The sequence below is a fragment of the Engraulis encrasicolus genome, chromosome 22 (assembly GCF_034702125.1).
Source record: "Engraulis encrasicolus isolate BLACKSEA-1 chromosome 22, IST_EnEncr_1.0, whole genome shotgun sequence".
In the NCBI taxonomy this organism is placed as follows: Eukaryota; Metazoa; Chordata; class Actinopteri; order Clupeiformes; family Engraulidae; genus Engraulis; species Engraulis encrasicolus.
In genome coordinates this window covers 51,009,556-51,030,007 of record NC_085878.1, presented here as the reverse complement: position 1 = coordinate 51,030,007, position 20,452 = coordinate 51,009,556, and the positions used below count along the sequence as shown (strand labels likewise).

The 20,452-nt window shown below is 39.9% G+C and overlaps 1 protein-coding gene across 3 annotated transcripts in view; it reads left to right on the top strand.

Annotated features, from left to right (window-relative positions):
- The window catches only part of LOC134438898 (two pore channel protein 2-like), a 48,470-nt gene extending 28,337 nt beyond the window's left edge, over positions 1-20,133 (top strand). For 2 of the 3 annotated variants that reach the window (XM_063188616.1, XM_063188618.1), the window contains exons 13-25: positions 496-576; positions 1,710-1,829; positions 2,514-2,570; positions 2,696-2,824; positions 2,969-3,018; positions 3,143-3,242; positions 5,705-5,776; positions 9,386-9,459; positions 13,178-13,280; positions 14,414-14,496; positions 15,419-15,500; positions 15,813-15,904; positions 17,161-20,133. In XM_063188616.1, the coding sequence (XP_063044686.1) occupies positions 496-576; positions 1,710-1,829; positions 2,514-2,570; positions 2,696-2,824; positions 2,969-3,018; positions 3,143-3,242; positions 5,705-5,776; positions 9,386-9,459; positions 13,178-13,280; positions 14,414-14,496; positions 15,419-15,500; positions 15,813-15,904; positions 17,161-17,257 (1,140 nt within the window). In that variant the 3' untranslated portion in view covers positions 17,258-20,133. The remainder of the gene's footprint in view (positions 1-495; positions 577-1,709; positions 1,830-2,513; positions 2,571-2,695; positions 2,825-2,968; positions 3,019-3,142; positions 3,243-5,704; positions 5,777-9,385; positions 9,460-13,177; positions 13,281-14,413; positions 14,497-15,418; positions 15,501-15,812; positions 15,905-17,160) is intronic. The other variant, XM_063188617.1, reaches the window with a different exon arrangement.
- The last annotated feature ends 319 nt before the right edge of the window (positions 20,134-20,452 follow it).

Here is a 20,452-nt window from a genome sequence, read left to right as displayed (position 1 = left end):
GGAGAGATAATTTGGACTGCTTTGAGACGAGTGTGACCTTTGGTGGAGGAGAAATGGTGTGCGGTCGTTTTTTTCAGGAGTTGGGCTTGGACTTATACTTCCAGTGAATGGAAATTTCAATGATTCAGGACAACACAACATTTTAGACAATTCCATGCTCCCAACCTTAAGGGAACAGTTTCCCTTCCTATTCCAGCAGGACTGTGCAAAAAGTATGCTGTGCAAAAACAGGACTGACCAAAGAACATTTTGCAGCCAAAGATTTCTAATATTGGTTGTTCAGAATGAATGGGAGACATGGAGAAGATTCACCAATTCATTCATTGATTAAAATTGTTCATGTCAAAGTAATGCTTACAAAGTGAAGGGGATGGTAAATATACATGAAAAAGATAATGTTTGTGAATTGGCAGTATACAGTAAATTCTGGAAATAAATTGCTAAAAAAATAACCCTCTGTATTTTCCATGGTCTGTGTTTTTGCTTCTCTTGTAGAAAATGCCTGCTGACAGTTTAATAAAAGGTCAGACATTCCAGATGTTGTTTGACGAGCTGGACAAGGATCAGATAAAAGAGGTGAAATTTTGTGCATTCTTTCCCCATTAATAAAATGAACTTCACAACTGTATTTGGTGTGTTGATTTGACTAATCATTACAATGATAAGGTAATGTTACTGTCCCTTTAAACCACTAACTACCTACAATTAAGAATTACATCAATCATCTAGTGTGATCTAGCATTGAGTTCTTGCCACACAGATTAGCCACCTAGCAAACTTCAGCTAGAGAGTAAGTTTTGACACAAATTGTAATCACACTTTGCGGAATCATGACATTCTTTAAAGGGGTAATCCGGTGTGAAATGGCTAACGTTGTGTTAAAACGTGATGATGAGCCCTAACTTTTGCCTCATACCTCGCCTCCAAAAGTCCGAGCGCTAGTCAGAGTTCCAGAGCTAGGTGAAATTTAGCTTCTGCTGTGATGGACCGGCACCTGTTTAGCCATCTTTATAAATCTCTACTTTCCACCCATTTACGAGGCTCAAAGTTGCTCAATACTTCATTCCACAGAATCGCGGGGTTGTTGACATGTAAAACGAGGCATTGAGAACTTTGCTAGTTCACAGTTAGTTTACAAACAGGGCCGTTTGTAGAGGCTGCATCGGGAGCGTGTCTATGTTCCCACAGCCCATTGGTCCCACAGCCCATTGGTCCCACATCACTAAGATTTTTAACATTCTTTTTTAGGCCTATTGGTTCTCTTAGTTTACTTGGAAATGTGGGAACATGGAGTTGTAGAGCATAGGGCCTATATTTGAATAATTTCTTAAAACTGGGAACATGGAGCAGCAGGAATATGCTGGGACCATTTGGGCTGTGGGACCAATGGGCCGTGGGACCAATGGTCTGTGGGAACATAGAGCTGACCCCGCTGCATCACAGTATGGCTTCAACTTGCACCACAGAAGGTCTACAGTTACAGAGGGTGCACCTGCCAGCTGAGGTGTGCAAAAAACTCCCAAATTCAATGTGAAATGACCCAGCTAGATTTCTGTCTGGGCGTGTTTGTCCATGGACAGAAGCCTGTGCTGTAATTTGAGAAGGGTTCTGTGGTGGTTGTTTTTGAATAACTTTTAACATGGTCTTGATGATCATAACAATCCTTATTGAATCACCAACTGACTTTTTTCATCCTCTTTTCTATTCAGCACCCTCCTAAGCCAGAGTACCATCACTACTTTCTGCAGCGTCTGCAAGAAATCTCCGGCCACTACTTTGTCACGGTGCTGGGAAATGCAGTGGCTCTTGCCAATGTCATGTGTATATGTGTAAGTAACAGTTTATTTAATACTTGCAGTGGCTTGTTTAAATAAGTGTATATTAACCCTTTGACTAGTGTGGATTTTTCTCAGTAGCCTACCTCTAAAATGTAATTAAAATATTGTACAGCTCACATAGAACCAGGGGTGAAAGTAGACCGGTGCGCACTGATGCGCAGCACCGGTATAAAATTTACATTCTGTACGCAGTACCGGTAAGAGAATAGGGTTAAGGAAGGTGTCCTATTTAACCCTCCTAATATCCTTGGGGTCTTTTTCCATGTTTGTCCATGTTTCTTTTGCCTCGTCTTTGATGACTTGTGACTTTTCCTAAATAGATGGGGTAGGAAAAACATTTTTGTGGAAATTTCACTTTTTTCACAAGTGCTGTAATCCAATTATCCAGCAAGGAGGAACTCGCACACCACTGATGCCGATGCAAAATACATTTTAATGCATACAATTTTGACCCCAAAATGGAACATTCATATTTTGCAAGTATGTTTCTTCAGAACATTTTGCTCTCTTTAGCGCCTGACCACTAGCAATTCTACTGACAGGTGTGCAAAACTTCTGTGCACTGTTTTTGAAAAAAAAGTGAATAATTCTTGATATGACAATAGGGTAATTTTAAAATTCTATCTTCAATATGCATTTCAATGACTATCATACATTTTCATTATCTCCCCACAGACTGTATTGGTTTTGGACTCTGAGAAAGCAGTCACAGAACGTGATGATTATTTAGAGGTAATACCCAACTCTTTTCTTAACTAGACGAAGAGATTTTATCTTGTTTGTTAGTTAACAAGATTCCACAAAAATACTGGACAATATGTTAAATATTGAGAATGAAATAATCCTTTCTTTTGCAGATCATCAACTGTGTATTTATTTTATTTTACTGCTTGGAGATGGGACTAAAGATATTCACCCTTGGGTGGAAGCGTTACCTGTCCTACAAAAGTAATATTTTTGATGGGCTGTCCACCATTTTACTACTGGTAAGTACTTGTAGATGGTCACACTGATTTTACTGATTTCAAGTCTAATAATTTCATATATCATGTCCATTCCCCTATTCCCTCCAACGTGTAAGATGATGATGATGAATATGATGATGAGGATGATGATGATTTTCCCCCCAGATAATTCAAATTGCTATTTTTTCGGCATACAAACTTCCACTTTGTCGCGGGTAGGTGGTTTGAGCTATTTGCAAATATTTGAAGATATTTAAGATAATACTAAATAATTTGGAGACATTGGAAACTTAAATATATAGAATTCACAAGAATATAAATGTCCTCATACGTTTACAGGAAAGAAAAGAGTCATGGTTTTGTGCCTCTGTGGGAGATGGTTCGTCTGATCAACATGCTGATTGTTCTTCGTTTTCTGAGAATCGTTGTTGATATTAAGGTAAGTCCATGTACGGAATGTTGGTAGAAACTGAATATTTACTGTCTGGAATGAAATGAAAGGGTGCTCATCAAGACATAATTAAGCAATGCGATACGACTGGGAGTGGTCTTGATAATGGATATTGCCTGTTGTTCCTCGCCCTTAGCCAATTGATTCAGATTCAGATTCAGATAACTTTATTAGTCCCATCAGAAGGGCAATTCAGTTTGCGGTCCCAGTCTCCATCAGTCAATGAATAAATAGTATAAAAAAGATTACAAAATGAAATACAACACCTAAAGGAAACAAAAACAATAAATAAATAAGAAAACAAAAGACATACACATTTTAGCACATACATTCAAACACCCTGTCCTGTCAGTGATGACTCTCAGTAAATTAAATGGTCAGTAATGAACTCTATCCCTACAACCTTGTCTAATAATCTAATGGTTGTAGAGATGAAAGATCCAGAGTAACGCTTTGTTTTTGTCCTGACAGAATAATAGCGCCTCCCAGAGGGCATTAATGAAAATTCACCACCTAAAACATGGTCATGCTGTTTTAGCCTTTTGGACTGCCTGTTTATTGGAACACAGCTAAATAGTCTGAGTGCTCTGTTTAACAATCTTTGATGACGTGTTAACAATACTGCTGAGACTGTTCTTGTCTTTGACTGAAAGGCTATTGAACCAAAAAAAAGAGAAAAGTTAAGAGACTCTCAATGAAAGACTGCTAAAAGTTACATAAAATGGTTTTAGAGACACTGAAGGAGTTAATGAGCTTCCTCAGCAAATTAATTCTCTGTTGTCCCTTTTTGACAATTGTCTCAGTGTTTACATGGAACTTGAGCTCACTGTCAAATATTGTACCTAAGTACTTTTAGCAGTCAACTATTCCCACCCCCCCAAAGGTTCTGCCTTTGCCTTCCTAAAATCAATTATTATCTCTTTTGTCTCGGCTACATTTAAATCTAAAAAATTATCGTAGCACCACTTCACAAATGAAGACAATGCTAGCCCATGACTGGAATGTGGGCCTTGAAATAAAGATAGTGCAATGTCATCTGACAACTTCTCTGTGTGACTATCTATGACTTATGATAGGCCCAGCCACTATGGACCTTACACATCTAAGAATCCTGGTCCTTACCTACGTTGACCTTATGACTCTACATTCTCTGTCTATCTCTTCTTCCTCTGCCTTCCTGCTTTTTCTGCCTCTCCTCTATACCTCTCCTTTTAAATCTATCTCTAACAATGTTTTTTTTTCCCATTTGTTAAGCACTTTGAGTTACATGCCTTGTATGACACAGTGCTATACAAATACAATTATTATTATTATCATTATTAACTTTACTAAGTGACTTCCCTGTTGGAAAGTCCTGCGGCTGTTGGTGTCCAAAATAAAAAGTAAAGGAGAGAGAACACAGCCTTGCGGCGAGCCCGTATTTGAGGAAATGGGTTGTGATAGTTGACCATTTACAAATACTCGCTGTATTCTATCTGTTAAATTTAAAAGTAGCAGCAATAGTTGATTTGACCTACAGTATGTAACAACACCTGATGCATTCTCTGTTACCAGCCCTATGACCTAAGTGTTCTATTGTCGCTATAAAACAAAGTCAACAAACGTGTTCAAGTCAGAAATCCCGAAGTATCCCTTTGTACTGTACAGCCGTCTCCAAAAGTGTTGTCGCCTATCCATCTGTTTGGAATAACTAATTTGCTAATAACCTGACTTTCAATTATTCGCTTGGCTTCAGAAGTCACTCATATGAAAGCTACAACCCTCCCGAATGAGGTTTTATGTACAAAAATAAATTTCATTTACCAAAGAAAGATTGACCCTTTAATGAACACAGACAGGGCAGAATATGAAAAAAGAAATATGGTGCATAAAGTGAAACATGGTAGGGATACAGCTCTTATGAGGAGCTGCATGCATGCATGCTGCAGGTGTCTGAGGGCTTTTATCATTGATTAAATCATGAAGTTAAAAATGCATTGCTCTACGAATAGCAAATATGTCACCATCTCTCATTGACCTTCATTGTTTTTCATTGTGTTGCTTTCCATGATTACAACGACCCTAAACATACACCTAAGGCCAACGTTGATTTTCTGAAGAGGTGAGAGTGATTCAGTGATTAAGAATGACACCCGATCTGCGTGTTCGAAGTGTTTTGAAGTGACTTATCTGCTCATTTTCACATTATGTTCGATAGGCGACAAAACTTTTGTCTTGTCAAAATCTGCCCTGTCTGTGTTCATTAAAGGGTCAATCTTTCTTTGGTGCATGAAATTTATTTTTGTACATAAAACTTCATTCGGGAGGGTTGTAGCTTTCATATGAGTGACTTCTGAAGCCAAGTGATTAATTGAAAGGCAGGTTATTAGCTCCAAACAGATGGATAGGCGCAAACACTTTTGGAAACGGCTGTATTTGCAGAGTTTCTGTTGTGTTTTGATTCATCACAGTTAATGGCCTTGGTGGCAAGCACTTTGATTGACCTGGTGAAAAATCTACGGGCTTTTGCGGGAGTCCTTCTGGTAAGTACTGTATGTGGTACACTTCTATAAAATAATTGTAGTACATTTTATTTGTTACATGTCATGGTCATCCAAAATTAGCCTGGTTGGCACCAGACCTCTGTGTAGTTCAGGCCGACCAGAACAGTGCCGGTGCCTGTGCCCGTCCCCGTCCGTGTGGCGTCCATGTTGTTGTCACGGTTCGCAGAGAAAAAAAGTGTTTTTCGGTTCGCATTGCAAACAAACTTTGTTAAAGGAATTTTTTAACAATTATCTTGATGAACAATGCAACAAGGACGACACGTGGAGCCACAATGTGTGTTTATTCGTGATTGGATCATAGCGTATGGCTACTGTATTTTTCGGACCAAAAGACGCACCACCAATGAACGTGATTTTTTTCACACACTAATTTGTAAGGTGGTGTAGCCTATCAATAAAGAATATTCTTCTTATGTGTATTTTTGTTGCTGCTGTTGTTAAGAATGCACCAAAATTAACATTTGTGGTCGAATACCGGCACGGAATAGCCTATCAAACGTTGATAAATAACAGTTTGAACAGTTTACTGAAATATGGCATGAATAGCTGTCACTGAATTTTACGCTTGCCTTTTCAAAGAAAACAAATGTTTCAACTCTTTTAATATGTAGCTAACAGATAAAACATTGGTAGAGAATCACCTGCGATTTTCCTACCCTCATCTCTCCGCTGCTCCGCATCTCTCCCTCCCACACACACAGTGTTGCTATCGCACTCTCCACCCGTGACATATGTTTTACAAGAACGATAACTTTTTGGACCATGATAAGTTACTTTTGCGTGTATCTTTGCTTTTGTCCTCACTCTCTCTCTTTCACTACCTAAAAGATTGATAGGTGATAGGGCTACTGATAGATTGCACTCAGCGCAATGACACTGAAACGTTGGTGTAGGCTAGCCTACTTTCCAGTGCAGTCCTGGCTGGAAAAAAATATATTTTTGCCCATTTATCCATGACGAAGAAGTGTGTTTGGGTAGTCACGAAATACTGGTGCTGTCACACAGTTGTCAACATCTTTCTCTGACGATGCAAAGCCTATTTGCGGAACTCCTTGTCGTCTTCATGCTATCTGACGGTCGTTGTCTGATCTTTTGTCAATGTTCACTATATTTGCAGTTTAACTAGGCTATATTAGTAGGCACAAGTAGCCTACTGATAAGAGTCAGTGTTGTGCCGATCACAAAGGATTTTGAAGTGTGGAGTCTTTCAACTTGTTTCAGTCAAGGACAACACTGAAAGATCAAGGAGGCCAATAGCCCTTCCACGCGTCACGCAATAGCGTCTTGCTAATGCCTGCAATCAGCAAGCTATAATAAGTCATGCAACCATGTCAACAAGAGTGCATATGGCATAACAACTCTGCATTGACCAGCTTAGAGAGACAGAGAGAGAGAGAGAGAGAGAGAGAGAGAGAGAGAGAGAGAGAGAGAGAGAGAGAGAGAGAGAGAGAGAGAGAGAGAGAGAGAGAGAGAGAGAGAGAGAGAGAGAGAGAGAGAGAGAGAGAGAGAGAGAGAGAGAGAGAGACTGTTACGGTTGCCACTGGAGGAAAACGTCTGGGTCACGACTGTGACCACGGTTCCCTTAGCGATCTCATGCTAGCGTGTGGGGCTGGTGGAGTTAGCGCCACTGATGCCTCATGGCGTGATATCCCGCCAGATTGCAAGGTGGGAGCGGGGTTGGCTGCGGCGGGCTCGCGGCCACCGTGTCCCTCAGTTTCATGTTCTGCGCTGTCTTCGGCTGGGGGAATCTCCTCACCCTGGGCAGTATTCGTTTCTCTCGCTTCTCTGCAAATCCAGTATGCGGAGCGCTTTGCAATCCTCGCGAGCGTCATCTCTGCACAATATTCGCAGGAGGAGCAGGAGACAGTGCCGCCTCAGAGTGGTGAGGCAAACGATGCATTGTCGGTGCCGGTCCCCTTTATCCCTGCTGTGCCCACACTCCTGGGATAAAGCAGTCTCGACATCCTTGTCACAAGAGAAACAGTTAGAATAACACTCACAATCGGTTCAAACTATTATTAGAGAAATACCGAGTGAATGCTCCAGTTACCTACCGTAGCAGTAACTAGCAAGCCGAGCTAGCAGAACTAGCAAGCTTGCAAGCTAGAAGCTTAGTAAGCCAAAATACAAAAATCCAAACTCGTTGCACCCAAAGCCTGCGACCAGAGAAAATCTACTCACCGGCTTGATAGAGTAAAAGCAGACAAATGGAGAATGTCTCGAATCTGAGAATTAATGGCGTTTAGTAAGTTGCATGTGACGGATCACTTCAATCGTAGTATTGAAAGAGGCAGAGGCTGCGTCATCCCCAGCTATTTATGCCCTAAGGGCGGGCCCAGGGTATGACTGACAGCCTCTCAGCCATTCGGCGTGAGTAAAAAGTGCTTCGATTGGATCCATGCATACGTCAAGTCCCATGTGTTAGATCGCAGTACACTGCGCTTGGGAACTGCGCGTGACACATGTTGCCTTTTGCAATTTCATAGTCTTACTTGTGCAACTTACACATTAAGAATATCAAGTCAAGTCAAGTCGGTTTTATTGTCAATTTCTTTACATGCGCTGGTCATACAAAGAATTGAAATTACGTCTCGTACTTTCCCATGCAGACAGATATACGGTGAATCCCATTACATCCCTTAGCCCTACGCCTTCCCCCTTTGCCTCCGTTTTGCACGTCCACGTGTACAGTAGGGGTAGTGGCATCCCGATTCACATTCAGACAGTTGGGTAGGGGTACGCCGAAGGGCTTTCCACCCCTCCGCGCAAAGATTTTCCAACACCAGACTCCATGACGGAGGGCTACAACAGGTTTCCCTGAATGCATTGCGAATTCATTTAACAATTGGCGGCAAGCCACGGCACCCACAACAGCACACAAGTTTAAGTATTTTCGCCGCAATTGACGGTTTTAAAGTGGTAATAATTATTCCATTGTACTAAGTTTAACATTGTCCTAATGTGTGATGGCCCTTTTCTCTGTGAAACGCACATGAAAAAAATCGCTATTAACGTCAACCTAATGCATGGAATTAGTGACAGCTGTGAGTGTCATTCCATGATTGTTGAAGGGGTATCCCAATTCGTAGCGGTTGTGTTTCAAGCCCTACACCTTACAGCTTCGTTGGAAAGCACAAGGGGCATGGGGAAGGCGTAGGGGTAGGGGTAGAGATTAGTAATGGGAAAGGCCCATAGACTATACACTTATTATACGTATTGTCTACAATATTTCGTCTAATTATTACATAATTTTGCCCGTACCAGTTAAGCTAATAGTGATATCGGACCGGCCCGGCCCGCGGGTCAAGTTCGGGCTAGGGTGCAGCCAGAGAATCTAAACTCTAGTCCCAAGGGCTGGTGCTATGTTATCTATTCTCACTCAGACTTTGAGCACTGCGTGTTAACTAACTATTTTAATACATGCCTAAAAAAATAGTATACAAGTCCAGAGGGTCATACATTCTTGTACTGTCCATCATGAAGTTTGGAGAACTAAACCTTCATCCCCCATCTATTGTATGTCATGTTTTCAAAAGCCGTTGTCCTGTCAGTGTTGAATGTTCATTACTCGTCAAACATGTTTTGTAGGTGGTCTACTACGTATATGCTGTTCTGGGAATATGGCTGTTCCAGGGCGTTATCTCGCCACCAACACATAAAAGGTACTGTAATATATATATATATATTCATTTTTTTTTTAAATGACCATTAATTCCCCCATCACAAAGTACTGCATTGGAATAGCCAGGTGTAGATTATGGGTACCAGAGTCCTGCATGAGAGTCCTGCATGTTTCTAAAGACCCATGCACCTATCCACATAGAGCAGCACACACCATCCCGCTAACTGATGATTTCAAAGTTGAATCCGTACCCGCCTGGGCTATGGATACCTTACAGCACCTGCTGCCTAAAAAGGATGGATATGTAATGGATGAGTACAGCAATTGAATTTTACCTTTCTGCTGTTCTTCCAGGCAGTTCTGAGTCTGGTGATTTTACTCCTAGTTCCCAGCTAGCATGTTAATAGTGAATCACAGCTGTTAGCTGGACCCATTATTACACTGAATTACATTACATTGCATTTGGTAGATGCTTTTTAACCAAAGGGACTTACAATCGAGGACATAATCATCGCTAACATCACTAGCAGATACAAAGTGCACAGGGAATATACAGAACAACAAGTGCAGATCCTAAGTAGGGTTAGAGTGATTCTACGATTCGCCTGCGCTTTTGGCAAAAGCAAAATGTCAATTATCAATATTTTTTTAAAACTAAATGACCTTGATGTTTACGTAGTGTATATATTTAAGTTTCCAAACAAACAAATTGACAAGCTTAATCTTAAATCATTTGATAAATACTCTAATGAAAGTAAACATTTGCTTGATTATTTTGTCAACAGTGTTATGGACAAATACTATGTCATTTAAGACATATATAAAAACACTACAGAGTTGATATGAATTAAGTTCATTATGTCTAACTGTTTAACTCAAACACGTAGTGGTTTCTTTTGCCTTAAGACATGTAAAAGTTTTTATCTTTTACCTGACATGTTTCGACGGTGTTACTTCCGTCTTCATCAGAGGGTCACTGTGATGTTGATGAGTGACGTGCTTTAAAAACAGCTGATGTTGTTGTGGAGGTGTGACCTCCCTGTCAATAATGACAGGTTGGTCACACCTCCTGCTGTTAGAGTTGTCCTCTTAGGATGGTGGTCCAGGTGTGTGAGAGCATGTAAGCCCCCTCATCCCTGTTCATGGTACTTGGGCTACGCTTTCTGATCTCCATAGACTCCTTAATCCAGCGGTGGTATCTGTTGTTCTCTTGCTGTATGACTTTTGCCTTGTCCCAGTCCATGATGTGATTTTCCCTCCTACAGTGGTCAGTTATGGCTGATTTGAGGTTCTCCTGTGTGGCTCTCTCCTTTATTGCTCTTGTATGTCTTTGTTCTGTTTCCTTTTCACACTCTTTTTTATGCTCATTTTTTCTTATGTTGAATGTCCTCCCTGTCTCCCCAATATATGACTTGTTGCATGACCGGCACGAAAAAGGAAAAAAAGGTGAAAAGGAAACAGAACAAAGACATACAAGAGCAATAAAGGAGAGAGCCACACAGGAGAACCTCAAATCAGCCATAACTGACCACTGTAGGAGGGAAAATCACATCATGGACTGGGACAAGGCAAAAGTCATACAGCAAGAGAACAACAGATACCACAGCTGGATTAAGGAGTCTATGGAGATCAGAAAGCGTAGCCCAAGTACCATGAACAGGGATGAGGGGGCTTACATGCTCTCACACACCTGGACCACCATCCTAAGAGAACAACTCTAACAGCAGGAGGTGTGACCAACCTGTCATTATTGACAGGGAGGTCACACCTCCACAACAACATCAGCTGTTTTTAAAGCACGTCACTCATCAACATCACAGTGACCCTCTGATGAAGACGGAAGTAACACCGTCGAAACATGTCAGGTAAAAGATAAAAACTTTTACATGTCTTAAGGCAAAAGAAACCACTAAGTGTTTAAACTACAGAGTTGAAACAACATACGTTTGAAAGTGCTTATGTCCCTTAGCAATAATGTTGTCATTAATCTGTGCAACTGATATAGAACATGTGATTGTCGAGCTTAATAAGTAGGATTTTATGATTCACTGTGATACAGATTGACACATTTTTCATAATAAATCCCTGTAATGTCTGATTTGAATTTAGTCACCCTCCTTACACAAGACTTCCCTCTCCAGAGATAATCCCTAGTGTCTGTTCATAGGATTTTTCCAACACATAAGGGATCAATAGCACAAAAACACTTTCAAAACAGTCAACCATGTTACTCAACTGTGTTACGGTCAACAGTGCAGGGGAACAAGTCGGCAGTTTTTTTAGAGAAAAAAAACAGAGCAGACAAACCCATCTCCCTAGAACACAAATTATTTTGTTTGTTTGTCTGTCAATATGGAGATAAATTGGCAAAAACATACTCCTCCTCAACTGTCATAGCTAATTGTAACACCATTGACGGTAACACGGCTTGACATTTCAGCCATTTTTATGGTGTTGTGCTAACTGAGGACCTCAGAAGTTCCACCACAACACCTTAATCAATTCATGTATTTGTATGCTTTACCTGTGTTTTTCTACATGTGAATTCTAATTCAGATTCTTGTGAATATGTTGATAACACAGTTGACAGGCAATTTTCCCGCTATGAGTACATGAAAAAGAATGGATTAAATTATGGAAGGATGGAGCTCAAAACTTACCAAAAAGTCTTCCCATATCCTGCCAAAGAGGTTATGACATCACGTGATGTTATTTGTATGGCCTAAGACCAAACCATTACTGATTTATGGAGGGGGTTTCAGACCGTGACACGGTTAAAACAGTTTTCGTGGACACACACAAAATGGCAAATTTCATAATATAATGGAAATGACAGTGGTCGTTCTGACAGTTTTGTCATATTGTGATGATTACTGTGAATCAACATTTGCGATCCTCTTGGGCAAAATAAGTTTCTTTACATGCTAATATGAAGACCGAATCTGACATTTGAAATACAGGACGGCATGAAAACACCCAAAACCAGTATTAAATATTCATTCTTGCAGAGGGAAATAATTCTATGTCTACAGTTTCTGTATTATATGAAAGATAAATGTATGCTAATGTCCAAAACATCATTGGATGCAGTTGATAGTTAGTGGAATTGGCAAATAAAATCCATGGACTTAAAAGCGCAGAGGAATCATAGAATCACGCGTTAGTATTTTTTAAAGTACATTAGCACAGGGTTAAGTAGAGTACACATACACATACCATACACACTTGCCATAGAGTCTGGCCCGGGACTGGGGCAGCTCAAGCATTAGTGTTGTACATAGTTACAAAAGAGAAGAGCATTTAGTCCTGCTGCCTCTGGGAGATTGTTCCACAATGACAGAGAACAGTCTCGACTGAGCGAGAAGGCGGCAGGGCCAGACGTTTGTATTGAAGGAACGTAGTTCTCTTCCAGTAACATAAGGCCTTATAGTATGTCCTTCAGATAAGCTGGAGCATATCCTGCAGTGGTTATGTAAGCAAGAGTCAAGGCCTTGTGCTTGATCTGGCAGTGGTCGGTAACCAGTGTAAATCGATGAATAAAGGAGTAATATGGGTCCTTTTGTGTTGAGTGAGTACCAAACATGGCAATTCAATTCAACCATGTACACACACACACACACACACACACACACACACACACACACACACACACACACACACACACACACACACACACACACACACACACACACACACACACACACACTCTTAACCCTCTCTCCCCCCCCCCTCTCTCTCTCTCATTATGCTTTTTCTAGTCTCTCCAATTCAAGCATGGAAATCATATCAGCCAACGTCAGCATGGAATGTGGCACATACGAGCAACTAGAATACTGGCCCAACAATTTTGATGACTTTGCAGTAAGTTGTCTTAAAACTGTTTGGTTACTAGCAACTTTAGGCGGTATTACATACTAATAATGCTAAGCATTTTTATAACATTGGTTAAATCTTAGCCAACCTCTCTTAATCATTTGTTAGCCATTTTTAAAACATTTTTATCATTAATAAGCATTTTGTGTGTGATTATTACATTGGTGTCGACCCATTGAAGAGCCGATTGGTCTGACAGCCCATTAGTCAAAACTTCGTAGTCTGGATGTCATTGTGTTTGGGCCTGGGACCGTACTTTTTGTTGGCCAGGTAGTCTACCAGTGGTGGATTTCCTTCAATTTGCTATTACGATTTTCGATTCTTGACTATAAAGTGAGAATCCCACACATGCTCCGATTAAAGTTTTAGGCAGTTACTTGCATCTCTACTGTGTGCGTTCGAAATCATGTCAGACCAATGACATGGAATTATATCTCCGTTTCGCAAACACTTGGCTAAAGCTGCTGCTGCTGGGAGGTGGTTCAACAAGGTCTATTACTTTTTCACATGGGCTCATGAAGTTTCACATAGAACCCTTACTAAATGAGAGTTATCCATTTAAGTTTCCTTTATCTGAAATGCATAGGAGTGCATAGAAATAAAGTGATATTGTCTAGTCTGAACAAAGTACAGTACGTTTTGCAGTCAGTATTAAAAATGGTGAACACGGAGAATATCCTCTTAGAAATTGATGGTGGTATTAAATTATTCATAGAAAAGATAACATTTCTGAATGGGCTGCAGAGATTCTGAAAATTAACTGCTAAAAAATTGCACAATTTAAAGGTCAATTTTAGTAATTTAGGTCCATGAATATTTGCTTAAGAAGAGGTTTACTAAGAGTTCGCCAATGCTTAACAAGGAGTCCCTTTGAAGTAATTATCCACTTATCCTAATGAAGACACATATTCTTGAAAATGTATACCTCATCATTTTTTTGTTGTTTTTATTGATTTCCAAATTATTCACATAAAAACCACACGCTATGGTACAGATTAAGTATCCCATCACATATTCCAGAATTCATCTGCAAGACAGAATGTGTTTTTAATAGAAATCAAACGTATTGCTATTGGGACATATCTGAATCGAATAACATTTTGCACATCTCTTTTTTCCAGTCATCTCTGATATTGCTGTACAACATCATGGTGGTGAATAACTGGCACGTGTTCACTGAAGCCTTCGCTCGATACACCACAGAGTAAGACCCTACTGTTTCTAGTGGACTTCATCAACATGCTTACATGTAAAAATGTGAAGGTTCCTCAAACAACCTTCAATCGGTTTATGGGGAATGCAAACGTTTATAGGTGTAGGGATTCATCCATTTTCAAGTGTGGAGGAACCCCTGAGTTTCATTCTTGTACCTTCAAGCAAGTTTATCAGAGAAGGGTTTCCCTTCAATCAGGGCTCTTCAGTCCACACATTTCTCTAGCATTTGCAAGCAAACTTTTCAGCATGCGGCATTCATACGAGGGATTCTTCCAAACCCCAATTTAGCAAAACGGTATGTCACAGAAGTGAGTACACCCCTCACATTTCTGCAGATTTGTAAGTATATCTTTTCATGGCGACAACATTAAAGAAATCCCTCACTTCACTTTCACACAATGAACAGTAGACAATGTACAACTTACTGTATATAACTGCTTCAATTTATTGTTCACTCAAAATAATTCAAAATACATCCATTAATGTCTCACCCCCACCCCCTAATGTCTTACGGTACATACGTACACACACAGACGGCACGTTTGCTTAACGTCTCCGTGAGCAGTGCGAGTCCGAGAGGTTCGTTGTTGGTGTGTATGCACCGTTACCTCCGTGTAATGTCTCACCCCATAAATACCTCCATACACATACATACATATACACACAAAAAATTGCCTAGTAACTATTCCCAAAACCACGCCACTGCCACTACCATGCTTAGGACACTTCTTTATACTACCGGTACTCACTTTTTACCACCACACGCTTGACACCATCTAAAACAAGTTTTTTTTATCTTGGTCTCATCAGAGAAAAACAGAGTAAGGATATGAATCGCTAGACATGTTTACATTCTTGGTCATCCCTGTAACATGTCTTATTTTATAGTGGTATTTTTTCCTTTTTTCCAGATGGTCCAAAGTGTACTTTGTCTCTTGGTGGTTAATCTCCTCTGTAGTTTGGGTTAATCTCTTCATTGCCCTGATTCTGGAGGTAAGTTAAGAAATGGAAAACTAATTTAGCCTGTCAACACCTTAGATCACTAGATTGATTGACTATTTAGATCACTTAATTAATTAATCAGAAAATTGAAAACATAAGAATAAATACAAGTACAACCTTATCTTGCAATACCGATATCAATATGTACTTTATCACACACGCATAATTCAGCTTCCCTTTCTGAATTCACTCCCATTGACTTAAAAACCCTTGCTGTCTTGACACACAGCCTACAGATGCCTAGCATCTGAGCCCATACAGATTTTTGAACTGTTGATATGACTTGTAATTTCTATTTCACAGAATTTCACCTATCGCTGGGACCACAGCCATGCGTTCTCTGTCATTGACGTAGAGCGCACAGCCTACCAGACATCAGTCCAACTTATGTTCAGGTCAGTAAATTTTGCTCTCTGTCACCTTTCAATCTGCAGAGACTGAGCTAAATTGTGGAACGCACCTGGATGGCATTTCGCCTCATAAGCAGCTGTTTGTCCTGTCCTGTTTGTGTAGTGTGTACCCTTTTGTCATGATGAGATATGTGCTTCACCTCCAGTGAAGCTGCAATATAAGCTCACAATTTGTAAGTAAAGAGGACATTTGGATAAGTTACAGTATATGAATCAGCATGTGAACATTGATTTTTTGTTTTTTTTTGCCATGGAATCTGACATGATAGTTTTCTGACTTTCTTAGAATTTTTTGTGATAGGCCACCGCTCATCTGTTTAGAAGGTGCAGGATTCAGTAGAAATTTCTGTATAAAAAGGAGACAGTCCGCACACTTCAGGTCTATTTTTGTGCAAAGAAGATTTACTTGACTTAGAATTTTTTGTAATGGTGCATCAAAAATACGGATTTCTGACAAAAAAAACCTCTGAGAAAATTTGCCTTTTGTGAGAAGCAATATTTCAAGCAGAAAATGTGTTATTAAAAATTATTAGAAATGTTTCTGGTTCAGTGGCATCTCAAACATTAAGAAAGGTGATCCCATTGTATAATGCACCAAAAATAACTTTTATAGATACATTTGACCTAGGTACATTTCATAGATTCTTGGGCAGTTCTCTCTAGTTATGTCTATTGCACTTAAACACCCTACTAACCCCGCAACCACCCCACACGCACACATACGCGCCCATGCATAGAGACACACAGACACACACATGCTCATCTATGCACAGAACAGGTGAACAACTCTTATTTCGCTGCACACTTAACGTTGTAAGTCTACGCATATGACAAACTCCTTGTATCCTTATAATACTTGATTAGTTATCACTCACAATTCACACTATAGGTTGACTTTTGGTGTACCCCATTTAGTGATTCCGCTATGACCGCTTTCACTGCTGTTTTATTATCCATAGTTACAAGGGCAGCACAATTCCTATTGGGTAGCAGTTGCTAGTGTTTAATCATTCAGAGATTAGAGCAAGTTCACACTAAAACATGTGACATGCATGACAGAGTCCAGACATGCCATAGGGGATGTTATGATGCCCTCATACACTCCTCATGAAGTCTGTTTCTGACTGTTTGAGCAGGAACATGCACATCAGTGGCTTGCAAAGCTCATTTTGCAGGGCTCTGGTAGTGCTCTTCCTGTGTGAAATGAAGTGTGTAACCGACATTTTTTGTGTCTTCTATAGAGAGCATGTGCAACAACCTACAGAGGACGAGTTGATGACATCTCTTCAACAACACCCTTACCTTCATCTCCGGTCACAGCGAGCGAATGTTCTCTAAATGGTTAGCTTCTAACCTCTAGAGAACCAAATTCCCTTCACTTTCCCTTTTACGTTCTGTGTCAGTATGGAAGTTATCAATAGGTTGATGAGTCTTGTTAAAAAAAATAAAATAAAAAATAAAATAAAAAATATATATATATATCTCAGGTATGACAACGAGTCACTCGCCACTCCCACCACCCCCCACCCCTGAGGCATACAGTATGTGTAGGCAGAGCGTAGATGGAAGAAAGAGCACCTACTGTACGGATATTGTACACGCCCTGGTCCAGAAAAAAGTTTCCACCGAAAAAGCCACACATTTCATTGATTCTTGAAAGTTTGTCAAAAACACGTCTCATCCATGAAATTGCTAATCAAATACATTTTCATGAGCAAAAGAAATCCAGGTAATGATCAAAGAGTCTGTTTCACAATGTTCCGATACATTACTGAATTTGCTGCACATGGAAGACCTTCATCTATTCTATGGTAATATACTACTATCTTTTGGATTTGAACTACGGTACTTTTTTTCTTTCAAAATGAAAACCTGTTTTAGCCACATTCTCAAGAATCAGTGATTTATTATGGTACGTATTTGCGTTGGCATTGTTCCATTCTTCATACAATGTCCACTCCATTTCTTGTATTGATGATAGTGCAGTCTGGATGCTATGAAAGGCCTTTTCCGCTGAAAAGATCAAACTGACTTTCTTCCCCCCAAACTGCCACATTTACATTGACTAATTGTGTTTATGACCGCTGTAGACTACATATTTATGTAGATTTGCAGATGGTGTGCGCAAAGTTGTTTTGGAAAACAAAATAAAGAAAAATATCCGTTTACACATAGCCTGGAATTTTGATGAACAACATGTGAAGGGGCATCCTTTTTACACATGGCCACCACAGAGTCTACTGTAGACCTTAACCCTCTTGAGTTTCTTTGGGATGTGCTGAAGAAGGCTTTACACAGTCAGACTGCACCATCATCAGTACAAGATGGTTGAAAAATGAATGCAACACTGGATTGAAGTAACTCTTGTGATATTGGAGACACATATCGGAACAATGGAGTAGAGTAGAGAGTAGAGTATCATTTATTTATATGTACCATAATCAAAGCTGAAGACCTTCCAACCACATATTACAGCGTGCAACTTTTTTGTTGAGTACTTTTTTGGCCAGGCTGTTTATGAACTGTGCATTCATTCTCTTCCAAACCCAACTGTCCCTGGTAGCCTAGTATTTCCCAGCAATTATTTTAAAAATCTTTTTCCATTAATAACATTTAGGTCAACTACTGTACAAGCCACTATTTTTTCTTTTCTGTTCTCTGTTTTACTCATTGGATGGGAGAGTAATTTGTATTGTTTATCCTTTTGTCTGTTTTTGTGATTTATTTATTTATTATTATTATTATTATTATTGCTACTATTTTTCATTTTATTTTTGCATTTGTAATCATTTTGCATTGTTTACATTACTTCATTATTGATTTTATTGCATATCATTCTCTTCGCATTTCTTTGCAAAGCACACTTGGTATTTAAATATGCTACAAATAAACTATGAGAATGAGAATGTACTGCTGACATCAAAACAAGAGATAAGCGTGAGACTCAAGTTATGTACATGGCAGTTCTAGGACCAGAGTTGGCTATAAAGCTAATTTACATCTGTTGTCCCTCTCAGGAAGCTGTAAAACAAAGACATGTTAAAACATGGACAATATCTATTCACCTCTCCAAAGCAAAAGCTTTCCATAAAACTATTGTGCCTGATCCACTCCTGACCATTTTTGACTGTGTAGAATAATACAATCCTAACATCAGTGGCTATGTAGGACAAGCTATTTCCCTATGCACTCTCCTGCCTAAAAGCCTCATACTACAACCAGAGAGGGTCTATGGGTATTACGAGAGACGAAACTCGCGCCTTTTCCCGGGTGGTACTGTCCACTAAGTGGCGCCATCCAAGCAGCGCAGAGGAGCGCCAAGGAGCGCAGAGGCTGTTAGAATGAATGGGGTCCCATGGAGCTCAACCACAGATGCTGCCGTTGCTTGGGAGAGAATTGGTATCGTGTTTTCAATTTAATTTTCTTAAAGGCAGGATAAATGATCCTTTCAAACAGCACTTAGTTTGAATGTTTAAACTCGCTTGATCTTTGTAAAATACGTCTTTATTGACAATATTACGTCACAAGTGGCTTCACACACTGCGTTTGGATTGGTCGACCGGCTGCATTGCTGTGATCACGACTGCCGTAAAGCAATTTCATTAGCAAGATGCTAGCGGAGGCTGACTCATAAATGGCAAAGCTGTAAGAAATCAAAAGGACATAACTCCCAGGTTATTGTACATATCATTTAAATCCACACTCGACAGCGCTCCCTAGGTGAACTGCAGGCAAGGGTTGGAGACTGTACGTAAACCCACTGTGCTACAACACTGGAAATCAGGAGCCAATGGCTTTGAGATCTGGGCAGTGTATACCGGTTGCACCATGGCAACACAGGTGTAGACAGGGCGTTGACCAGAGCCTGGCAGCCACTATTTGATATAGGGTCAGAGGCCCAGGCCGCTGACCCCTAGCAGCTGAGCTTTTTAAATATGATTATTATTTTATTCCTTTGTTACTTTTTTCATTGCCACAGACTGACTTTTCACTGTCTCAGGACCTTTTTTCAATTGGCTGTCTCTCTCTCTTTCTTTCTTTCTTCCTTCCTTTCTTCCCCAGTTTTTTTTTTCTTTTCAGGGTGGAGGGTTGCCTGGGATTGCTGTTCTGTTTTTTTGTTCTGTGTACAACCCAAAATAGTGAGGGATGTGTTATATAATGTTATTTTTGTGAAATGCCTTCTCTCCTTCAATAAATATAATTAATGAAAAAGATGATTGTATGTCAGTGAGGGCTTTACTTGCTGTAAGTTTCTCTGATGACATACAATATAAGTATCAAGTAAAGCCTTGATTCTAGGATTTTGTAAGTTGTATGTGAATGAACCCGAAGTTGAAAACCACAATATCTGCTATTGCTAAATGCACAGAATTCCCAATTTTAATAGAAAATAATAAACATGCTTCATAATTGAAAAATGGTGTAATCGTGTTCCAGTCTTCACTCACTTTTTGCTAAATGAAATTTGCAGTCAACAGGAGGAAAACGGTGTCGGACATTGGTGCTTATGAAGAAACTACAGGGCCTACAGTA